This window comes from Hirundo rustica, chromosome 5, assembly GCF_015227805.2.
Source record: "Hirundo rustica isolate bHirRus1 chromosome 5, bHirRus1.pri.v3, whole genome shotgun sequence".
Classification (NCBI taxonomy): domain Eukaryota; kingdom Metazoa; phylum Chordata; class Aves; order Passeriformes; family Hirundinidae; genus Hirundo; species Hirundo rustica.
This window is the reverse complement of record NC_053454.1, coordinates 65,744,410-65,756,625: the sequence shown is the minus strand read 5'-3', so window position 1 is coordinate 65,756,625 and position 12,216 is coordinate 65,744,410. Positions and strand designations below refer to the sequence as shown.

The window sequence follows — 12,216 nt, the reverse complement described above, 5'->3', positions numbered from 1 at the left end:
ATCCCCTGCACCGGCACAATATGCAAAATACACGTTTTTATAGGAACAAGCAGGATGGTTGGAAATGGGGAGTCCAGCACTGCCCTCCCGTGCTAACAAAGCATTTCTAAAGGTTCAGCTCTTCAATATTCTGGTACCAGGACAGCTTCCAGTTTAAAACTACACCGAAGCCCATGAATACAGACAAAATCCAGACCATCATCAATCTGGAGACAATGGGCAATGCTGACAGCACAGCTTCCCATTAATCTTCATTTGTCCTATCACATCCTGTCATTCTTATGCAAATAGCATACCCCAAGATAAGAAGTGAAGCTGTCAGAAGCACCAGGATGTCATCCTGTACCACGGGCCATCCCTTCACTCAGCGCCTCATGTTTTACATCACAGCTAAAGTGTTTGACATTCAAATTTGACCCAGCAGGAGGGAAAACCATCCGATGCAGCAACGTGAATATTGCTTCCTGCGCTAAAACATTCACAGAGGTCCCTCGGGATCTGACAGTCTCCCTTTTTTCCCCTCTATGTACCCTTGCTAATGGCGTTTGAAACGCTGCTTAAGTAGGGGAAAAAAAAAAATCTGCATGGGTTGGTAATGATACCAATTCACTCTTCTCACACTAGAAGTAAGCCCAGCATTAAAAGACTCAGGAAACAGGTTCCACTGAGAAAAGGAAGAACAGGACACACAAATCCTGATGAGTTGGTCTAGGTTTTCTTACATGGAAATCCTTCACACCACACCTGAAAACTTGTTCACATGTATGTCTGGACAGAACATTTCACTTCAAGCTGAGCAATTTATACACAGGGTTCAAAAAGATTTATGTGGGGATGAGTGATCTCATTAGGACAAGGGATGCATAGGAAAATACAAACAAGGCTTTGAATCATAATCAGCTCCATAAAGTTACAGCTACATATTTTAGGCATGAAGAATCACTCCTGAGTAGGTTAAGTCAACAAAATCAAAAGGCAGTTTTTCCAGTTAATGCCCATCAATTCTGCTTATAGAATGAAGAAGAAAAGGAAAGATTTTACTATTATTACTGACTCAGAGTGTTTTGTTTCTGTATCACTTTCAAAGAATGTTCAGAACATCTCGTTCCAGAATATTTCCCTTCCAAGAGAAATCACTTTCTGTACCACACATGGCTGAAAACAGTACGTGCTGCGTTTGTATTCTTACAGAAAACAGAACCTATTCCAAAGTCTCTCCAGCATCACATAAATGAGATGCAAAGTAGCTGAGACACAAACATGAGACAACTTCAGGATGCAATAACACTTCAATACAATCATGACATTATTAGAGAAATGCATTATTAATAGGCATCTGTGACAAGTCCAAACAAGTTTCCCATTACACATAACTTTGAACAAAGTCTGACTCCAATCTATTCACTCTCCGAAAGCAACGTACTGTAGAGTTTGCAGGGATAATGAAGTCTGCACTAGGCTCTGGGGAATACCCTTACATTTGATATCCCCATGTGCTTTTTCAAATTACAAGAGATTAATCATCACACTATTGTCAGTTAAGCAGGAGCCACATAAATTAAAATGCTGGATGGATTGTTACCAATTTTGCAGGCATAGAAACCTTAGAAAACACACATTCCTCAAGCATTTTTTGCTTTGAAAACTGAAGAATAGTCACAAAAAAAGTATTCCAGACGTTTTCCTAGTCCTTGGAAGCAGAGAACAGAAACTGCATTGCACGTTTCTACCATATGCAAAAGTCATACCTTAAAAAATTACTGTAGAGTCACCATACTTACCTATGAAAACAGGACACTCACTTATTGTCATACATAACTATTTCTATATAAAACATTAATTTAACAAATTCTTACTTCTCAAAGGGATCACCAATTAGAGAGTAAATTAAAAGCCCCCACTGAAAGATTTCCCATTAGTGAAGTAGAATGCTTTCTAGTGTCATCTTCTTTCTTCCAGGGAAGGGAAAAAGTACAACTCATGTGCTGCAAATATTGCATGGACCCAGGAGAAGACCATGGCCTGGTACTGCCTGTCCGGTCTGGATGACAACACTGTGTTGCTCATTCTTAAAAGTTCACCACTCCCATAAAATTCATATGTACAGAAGACATTACATTTCTATGCATAATAACAAAATGAAAACTTTCATTCCCAGGCTAAGAGGTCTGGATTTGCATCTGGAGTGATGTAAGCACAGTACTTAGTAAATTAGGTTCTATCCTAAAGTCCTCTGTATTGCAGGGTGGCACTCTTAAGTCATGGTAGTTCTGTTCCAGTATTGCCAGTATTTCAAATAAAACCTAAAATATGAGAAAGCAGCATTCACTGTGTGCCCAGGAGAAATCCAGCAAAAGGGAGAATGGCAGAGAACTCAGTTCCCAGGTGGTGATGGAGACAGAAGAATGTTGAACTGACTCCAAAGGAAATTTCCCTGCTGTTCAACAACCAGAATGTTTTCAAATTCAGCTTAGTCTTACCACAAAGAACAGTCACCAAAAAAAAACCCGAATCAATTTGGCAAAAGTGAAATCTTGAAAGCTTCAGTCTTGCACAAGCACACTTTTCACTGATGAGTTTTATTATCTCTTACTGAAAACTCTTTGCCAGCTCTGCTTTACTGTGGCAGGCTCACAGATAAATGTACAAGTAAGCTCTGAGGAAGCCTTTGTCAGGTCTCCATCAGCCATGCGGCTTCCTTCAGCTCAAAAGGGAAGAGGCTGTGTTCTGGAGCCAAAATACAAGTTTTTTTCTCAAGACTTCATGTGCATACAAACCATACCTTAAACATACACTTTTCATATGTATTTTAGGCCTGAATGGTCCAAGACAAACAGGAAAGACTATTCCAAAACCAGCTTAGAATGTGAGAATTATTTAAGAAACTTATAAGAAACTCTAAAAAGATCATGAAAACTTAATTCATCAAATGAACATGTCATCAAATTCATTAATGCTGTGAAGGTGAAAGGCTGTGGAATAAAGAGCCTCTCCAACACTACAAATCATATCTTAAAGGCAATCACTTCAGACTGATCCATCTACTGCACTTAGCTGTGAGACGACACAGCAGTGGTAAACGGTTTTAAAGTGGACTTTACAGAGGGCTGCTGGGTTTGGTTTGTGCTTGGAGATTTTCTACAGTAAGTGTTACAACCCTCCAGATTTTACAAACTTAAAATGTTCTTGTCACACCAGCAGAGCTGCCATGGGATTTGAGGAGAAATTTCCCTGTTTACAGTTGGAAACCGAATTGCTGAGATACTTAATCCTTGAAAGGAAGTAACTAATGAAACCAACAAACTCCAGCAAACTCCTGCATAAACAAACACAATGGAAGCAAAAACCACAGCTGCAGTTTGACAGAAACATTGCTTCACAAGTCTAATGAGCCTGACTTAAGGAAAACTTCTCCTAGGAAACAGATATTTAAGGCTACCATAAAACATTTTTTTTTTCTGTTAAAAATTCTGTAGGGGGGGGAGAATAAGTGAGGGACATGAACGATTCCTCTGCCTTGTCTTCATTTCCGAAATTCTACTCTTCATCATTAAATTGATCAGACAACAGTTTGGAGAGTAAAAGAGAATGAAACTATACCAAAATCTGGTCTTTTCAAGAGGAACAGGATATAGACAGTGCATCTATTTGTACCTTGTCTATCATGTCCGGTCTGTTCGTAGCTGCCAAAATTGTCACATCCTTCAGCTGTTCTATCCCATCCATTTCCGTCAGCAATTGAGCCAAGACACGGTCTGCTACATTCCCAGAGCCTGAAGAGCTGATTTACAGGAAAAAAAAAAAGTCACAGCATTATCCTTCCCGTCCTAGAAACAGGAGAAAGGAAAAGATACTCTCCTCTTTTCAATTTACAGGGATGCACCTCTTTTGCCTTAATTTGCCATATTTATTTTTGCCTTCAACCTCTGAAACAGCATCAATGATATGAAGGGAGTAAAACCAAATCAGAGAATTTGAGTTCCATAGGTTTTCTTGGTATTCAGCAAGGCAACTGAGATTTGGGGGTTGTTTACTTATTGCCCTGCTATGAAGGTTGTAAAGAACTTGGCACAACGTGGGTATCTGGAATAAATATTTTTAAGAAAACTGAATACATGCAGCTTCTTTACTAGTCAGACGAACTTTCATTTTTAACACCATCCAAGTGAGAGCTTACACCACCCTACGCATTATAAAAAATCAGGCAGTTATGTGTTTTGCAGAGTTGCTCTACATTTTTATATTCTCTCCATCACATGAGAATAAATTGAGTGTTTACCAAAGCAGGTTGCTTTCATAATTGCATTGTCAGTCCTTTAGCTCAGTTCATTTTCCAGATACCAGGGAAAAAAACCCAATACTGAAAAAACCTGAAAACTCCAGTTTTGAAATCACCAATATGTGAAAAACCTAAGCAGACAAGCATAAAGTATTCCCTCTGCTGAGAAGGGGCAAGGAAACTGAAGCAGGCTAGGGACAGCAGCTGGAGATTGTACCAAAAATGTGAGTTTTATCCTCCTTTGCCAGAATCTGGGAATCCTACTCTTGGCACACACCAAAACCTCGCTGTTTTCCACACAACCTTCCCCTGTGGATGGCAGGCACACACCTCCATCATCTTTCACCAGTGGGACTGCTTTTCCAGGGCTATTCCCTCCTCTGCTGCACAGGGGAAGGTTTCACTTCTCTACCCTTAAACAGATTCTTTTCAATAAACTTTGAAAAATTTAATCTCTCCAGTTCTTCTGGATCCCTGTAAACTAAGAAGTAAAAAGAAGTCTGATACTTATAACAAGATCAAATCTATAGAGGATTAAGATCATTTTTTAATCTCAATTTTTTTGAAAGTTCTTTTCCAAAAGTTCTCTTAAATGCTTATACAGATAAACAGGCACCAACACACACATAGAAGTGCAGTATGATCACCCTGATGTTTTCATTTTCCAAAACCAGAAACATTAAATATACTAAAATGTAAGTGTTCCAATTATTTCCATCAGACAGAGTGCACAAATACAGTTGTACAGCTGTATAGTTATTATACTGCTGCATCACTGCCACCCACCACCAGCCTGTCTGCAACCACAGTGATGTCCCAGAGCCAAAGCAACAGTAATGGTTCCATTACTGTTGTACAGCTCCAAACAAATCCCCTTAAGTTTCCTATCCTACAACTGGTTCTGCAATTTTCCAGAGCAAAACAGTGAACTTATCACACCCAGTCTGGAAAACATCTTTGAGGAGCAATAATAAATGTTGGCTAAGAGAGTAAAATATTTAGGTTGCTACGAAATATTAGAGAAGGGAGTTGGGTTACCTGGTTGTCAGCTTTTGGGGTTTCTGCAGCCACACTGGAAATTCCCAAGCCATATTTGAGCATTTCTAACATACCCATGGGTCAGAGTCCTACTGACTTATAGAGAGCTGAGTGTGATATAACACTTCAGGTGTTGGACATGGATAGCAAATGCTTTTGGAAAGACACACAGCTTAAAGGAAATTAAAATCAACTTTGTAACATTAGCTAGCCTCAGCAGGGATCCAGGTCTCCCATCTTGCATGAGTTTCAATTTTGCTCCACTTTATATCCAATTGACTGAGCAAAAGAAAATGCTAAGCAAAGGAAAAAATAATTGTAAAACTGGGACAAAAACGTTAACATTATATGACATGACTTGAAGCGAGAAGACTTTGGAGGAGACGCTAAACTTTTTTTTTCCTAAGGAAACAAAAAACAAAAACAAAAACAAAACCTTAGCTTTAGAGAGAGGTGGCTAGAACGGATATTGCATCTTTCCCCAATATAAACATTTCTCTTACAAGTTTCAGATTGAAATGAAAAACCCCAAACCCTACCCCCTGTCCCCCCCCAAAAAAGAAAAAAAAAAAAACAGAATCCACAACACATTAAAGAGGTGTTTGTTTATTCTAAGGAAAATCCCCACAGGGGAATGCACATTGCAAAGACTTCCATACAATTAGGGCATCATCAGAAAACTGAAATTAGGCAATCACTGATGCTATAATACAGTTCAAACAACAGCAGGGCTTCTAGGACATTATTAGGGGTTTTATTATTAGCTCTTAAAAGTGAAATAAACAATTTTAAGTCCATGCATGCAAAAAATATCAATAACAAAACCAGTATCAAGTGAAGAAGTGCCTGGGTCCTATGACACAATGGATTTCTAATGTCAGTGCTTTTATTTACATAGTTCACTAAGCTATCACACGGTGCACCATTTTAGCACAGCCTACAAGAAATTAGCTTTTGGCTGAACAGGAATATAAAAACCCCAGGCAGGCACAGGGAGACATCTCTTCCCCAGCTGCTGAGAGCTGCCTCAAAGCCATGGTGTGCTCCAAGAGCTCCAGCGCGGCCCGAGCTGTTAATTCCAGGGGTGACATGTAAGGATGCCATTTTCCCATGGTTTCCCAGCAGGGCTTCCAAATTAACACAGGCGATGTTCATTAAGGCTGCCCGGAGCTTTGACACAAACAGCCGCCAGAGAAACAAACCACGATTAACCCTCCAGGCCCACGGAGGCACTGCCAAAACCAACTTTGAGCCAAGGGGCTGCCTTGGCCCCCCCCCTCGCCTCCACACGTTGATGTCATCCTCACAACTGCCTGGAAATGGTCCTCCAAAGGCACGTCCTGGTACAAACTCATTTCCTGTCAACACGCTGCCTGCAAATCCAGGCAGCCAGAGCTAAGCCCCTCACATAATCCACGTAGGGCCATGTGCGTGCACGGCTGTGCACGCAGGAGCCGTGCCCCAACTAGAAATACTTTCGAAATAAAAAACGTGTGAGCAAAGAGGAGCCTGCCTGAGAATTTCAGGCAACCGCTGGTGCTGCCCTAATGAAATACATCAGGCTACGTGTTGTTTTAATTTTTTGCCAACCCGACTTTATTTACAATCCTCAATGAAGTTTTTAAAGGTAGAGAAGGTCATTTCAGCAGTTAGAGACAGAAGTTCTCTTCTATGTGATATTTCAGCTAATCCTGCAAGTGTCCCACCAGTCTCAGACAAAATACATGTGCACTCCTGCACAGGCACTCAGCTTGACCACCAGAGAAGATTCCTAAAGCCTGTCAGGTAAGACCGTCCACAGTGACCATGGAGGACAAACCTGTTCTCAGCATTTCACTTTGGCTAAAGGCGTTCCCAATACAAATTTTGGCAGAACAAACCATGTATTCTACAGCTTACCAAAGATTCACAATTAATCTGAATTAATTCTGCCTTTGCCTGAGATCAGGAGCACTGGCTCCAAAATCAATATAGCAAGAGAGGGCTCTCCACAGCTTTTATTTCTATCTCCTCTGATCTTATCCAATGACTGTTCAAGCCAGCTGGATTCATGTATCAGTGGGCACTGAAATTTCCCCCAAGACACCTTAAACCACTCATACTTCTTCCAAGGGATATAAAAGCAACCACAGCCTGATCCTATCACTGCACCAAGGAGTACATACAGTTCACTAGCTTATACAGATCTTCAAGCCAAGAAGATTTTGCTTCCAGACATAACCAGATGCATGAAATCACATTTAAATCTGTTACCCTTCCTGCTATAGGCATTTTTTTGACAGCAACTTCTTGTTTTGTACATTTTTACTTATTTAATTTCCTTTCCTTCCCCCCTCACCCTTTTCCTAACAGATTTTTTAATATTTGAAAATGAAAAGCAGTCTGAGAATGCAGTAACTGTGGTTTCACCCCACAATGAAATTTGGTAAGCATCACCACTGCGAGCTAAAGCAAACATACATTTGCATCATCTGACCATCTAGAGCACTTCTGAAAAAACACTCATTTCACTGGCTTTCCAACACCAGATGTCATTTTTACTGAAAAATGTATTTAAGTCTCCACCACCACTTCCATCTCATCCCACCTCCGTCTCATAAAGGAGAATCAATGATTCTCCATCCCACCACTGACTTCAATGGCACTGAAGCCTATTGGAACACCTTGGCTTCAGAATCAGGACTTTAATTTAATTACACAGCTAAACTGTAGATGTGGAAATGGAGGAAATCTTCACACAGTAATATTTTGAGAGCTGTTAACACCACAGCAACTGTGAGGCTGCAGAAGCAGGAGGAAGTCTGGGAGGACCCCTCTCCTGCAAAGCTGATCCTACCTCAGGCAGAGCTGTGAGGGTCAGAGGCAGACTTCAGGAGAAGTATCCAGGATAAATTACTGCAGACGGATTAATCCCCACATAGCTGAAATCTATAATGCAGGTTTTTTGACAAGGGAGTCCAGCCCACCTTCTCTTCCAAAACATCTTATCAGGCAAGACTTACATATGGATAAAAGCTGGCTTTATTATTTTCCCCCCTCTCACACAAAAGAATCACAATCAAAATGTATAGGTTTTAAAAATACTTATGGACACGTTATCATCTCAAATAACCCTTTCACTGAAACCTCTGGAAATAATTTCATATCAAAACAAATGTAAAACTCATTGACATGACAAAACGCTCAGTATGAAAAAGATTAGAACAGGTTGAAATAGACCCTCCTGACAGGACTCTCCACCTCTCCGTGAACTACGGAGGCAAAAGGTTCCTGAAACACAGAGCGCCCTGCCAGCAGACTCCCACGCGAGAGCCGCCTCGCTCACACAGCCTGACGGATTTTTATTGAGTCTGACATTTGTGTCGGGGCTTTGCAGGGCGAACCTGTCAGCAAGGAGCACCTGCCAAGCCCGGCTTTTCCATCCGGCTGCCGCAATCCTAATTAACTGTCACACTCTTTTATGGCTCTCCCTCACGACCTCGGGTGAAATACTCCTTTGGCAGGTTAAGGTTTTCCATAGCACTTGAAAAATAAAAAATTATCTCTACTCCAATAGCATTACCAGAAAGGCAGTAACTGCAGGATGGTCCCAGATATCAAATTTTGTGCAAAAATTCCATCACTGGGGCATTTTGTCCAGCAGAATGGACACTGCCGTGCCAGTCAGGAAAAGCAGGCTTGTCCAATGTTAAAACACTGGACCAAATTTACTTCTGTGAATGTTATATCATGCAAATGGTAAAACGTCAATGACCTTTATTCAGACCACTACAGATACTACAGGCTTGGATATTGTTAAAAAGCCCAAGAACAACATACAGCATGCAAATCTTTAATATTATCACCTAAAGCTTCACTTTTCATTGCAAAAAGAAATCCAACTCCAAAACATACTAGTACACAAGCCCCTTCAGTGCTCAGACAAGAAACATCCCCCATAGCAGGGAATTTTCCTGCCTGTGTGATCAGGAAAACCCTGCAAGAAGATGATCCTAAACCCTTTCCTCCATTAGCAACCTACAACTAGATGCTTTTGGATTCTGTACGCACCTGTATAACTATTACCATTGCTTCATATTTTCCCTGTTTTCTCAAGCACAAAATTTAAGTATCACAAAAGAAAAAAACACAGAGGATATCCTAGGCAAAGTCTGGGGAATTCAGTCTGGATAGAATATTTATATTCATGGTCACATCCACAGAAAAATGATGTCTTGCCAACTGTTGATTTGCTGATTAAATGCTGTTCACGTAATTTAGTTTTCAAGACATTAGAAGAGCACAGTGAAATAAAAGAACTCCAAGTATTCCTTGAGTGGTCTCCAGCTTGCAAGCAGGCTTTCCTAAAAAGATGATGAGCTTTGTAAAAACAGGAAACAGTGCTGAGCTGTCAGCAGGTGACTTTCAAACAAACGGCCTGCAGACACATCCTAATTATCCTTCACAGTTGTGTAACCAGCCTCTTCCACTAGCCTAAATTCCTCATTATTGCAGCTTCCAAAAGTTAATGAAGTAGGCCCAGAAAAATGAAACAGTGAAAGGACAGAAACAGAGGAAAGAAACCAGTTTGAGACAGGTTTGAATCCATGGGCTTTCTTCCAGAGGGCTTTCCCCAAGCGCATCTCCAAATGCTTGAGTGCCTAGGTGGTGATCCATCAGCCCTTTCCATCTGCTTGCAGCTAATTCCAGATGCACATCCATGAAAGACTGGCATTAGCCCACACTTTCAGCTGACCCAGGCACTGTCAGGCTGACACAGGAAGGATGCTAACATCATGAGTTCCCTTATTCTGCTAACACTGATGATGCCTTAAAAAAAAAAGGCAATGAAACAAAATAAAACAACCCCAAACCAAGCACACACCTGACACACAGTAAATTTCCCACTTCCATTCAGTCTGTTTTTCTCAGCATTTCTCCCTCTGTGCATTCCTGGAAATTAATCAAAGTTTAAACTTGTAATCGATCACGTCTACCAGGCAAGGAAGCACAGTTTAAGCTGTAAGTATTTTAGATCTAGAAGTAACTAACTAGACTGGATTTAATTTCATTATAACAATATTTATGTGTAACAGGTTCACTGTTTATAAATCTTAGTTATAATTATGTTCCTCCTGCATGCCATTAAAATGATGACTTCAAGAAAAGGGTTTATGGATCCAGTCGTGTTTTCACAAAAAGTCTCTATTGACTTCAAATATCCAAAGTATAATGCAGGCTGCGAAGTTACAAATTATCGGGGTTTGTAAACAAAAAAGAAGAAACACAGATTCAAAACCACACTGCGATAAAGGATCCTTGATAGCCAAAAGCACTAGCAAGTTTACTTTAAAATCAAAGGGACTGCAAACATTTACTGTACACGCACATGAACTATGGGTAATGTTATTTGTTAAAATTGCTCTTCCAAAACCAATCACAAGTACAATAAAATTGTTTCAAAACTTTCCTCTTTCACCATTCCTTGCTAGACCTAAAATAAAAAGCTGACACTAGGCATGCAGCTTTTTTCCCCAGACAATATTTGTTTGGATGCCAAATTCCAAAACTTCAAAGAAATCATACAGCGATCACAAAAGTTTTGAACGCCTCAATTCTCCATCACGTACAAACATAGCTCAGATATTGCAGGGAATCAGCTGATGTCCCCCAGTTCATGAACACCAGTGCCAACAGAGGCCAGAAACACGAAGTTCTTTGTCTGAGCTGAACAAGAATTGGGTCCCTCACAAGAATCATGGCAGGGGGAAACTCCATTTCTTCCAGGTATACTTTGTTCATGTTCTTCTGTCTCTGCATGAGAAATACTTCCTCCAGCTTCAGTACTGATAATTTACCCTGTGCAAGGTGGATTTCTGCCAAAAACCTCTCTTCTGCTGTATCCCCACAGAATCCAGCCCATGGGTTTCATTACTGGATGCAGCACACTGATCTCCTTCAATGACAGATGTTGCCCATTGCACCAGGGAATTTGCACAGGCACTAAAATATGACAAGTTTAAGTGTAGAGGATAAATAAATATGAGATAAAATATCCCAGAAAGATATCTTGGTTTAAAAAGAGATTTATTACTATCCCTGTTCAAGGCAGAGATGGCACCTAACAGAAGAGAAGCTGCTGTTCCTCACAAGTTCATTTAAAAAGCCTGAGAGCCTCAAAACTTGAGACTGCAAAGATTTTAATACCCAAAGTGAAAACAGTGTGTCTTTCAGGGATTCTCACTATTTTAAATCGCGGTTTAGGAATATATCTATCCTCCCCCCAGCATATAGGATAACATATTTCCCCCCCACTCCCCAAAGAAAAAAAAAAAAAAAGGTAACATCATGCTGTGGTTTCAGGGGATTGGTACCAAAGTCCCTTCACTTTGTGACTTGTACTCTCACTCTGAAAAGGTTAGCAACATTAATCTCCCAACTCTTGGTCTCCACAAGTCAAATGCAAGGTACTGATTTTGTCCCTTGTCTTTCTTTTTTTCTTCCCCTTAGAAAGTAGAATTTATGAGTGTTTTTTACAAGTCTACCGCATTTCCCATCCTACATCATAGAGACTTGCAGTTAAAGGGGAAATGATTTGCTTCTGAAAAACAAGAAAAGGATGTCTCTTGCTGAAAAATCCTAAAAATCCTGCTTATATAAACAATGTCCCATTTCCAAAGCACAGAGATTTCTGAAGTTCAGCAAACAGACTGTCTGCACTGCATTTACACAGACCAACATTCATCCATCACTTTCAAGTCTAATTACCAAGCCATTTCCTTCTTGGCAACCCCTAATGGCCAGAAGAATTAGGTTTTACATGGTCAGGATACTGAGGGTAACAAATACCCATAACTCTCGGCAGCTGTGCAATTTGTAGAGCCTCCCAAGCTTTGTGCAGGCACGGGATTACTTCAAGG

General features: G+C 40.5%; 1 protein-coding gene across 1 annotated transcript in view; it reads right to left on the bottom strand.

Annotated features, from left to right (window-relative positions):
- Positions 1-12,216, bottom strand: part of AFG2A (AFG2 AAA ATPase homolog A) — a 163,800-nt gene that overhangs the window by 110,769 nt on the left and 40,815 nt on the right. Inside the window, exon 14 of the mRNA XM_040063661.1 lies at positions 3,655-3,781. Within this exon, the coding sequence (XP_039919595.1) occupies positions 3,655-3,781 (127 nt within the window). The remainder of the gene's footprint in view (positions 1-3,654; positions 3,782-12,216) is intronic.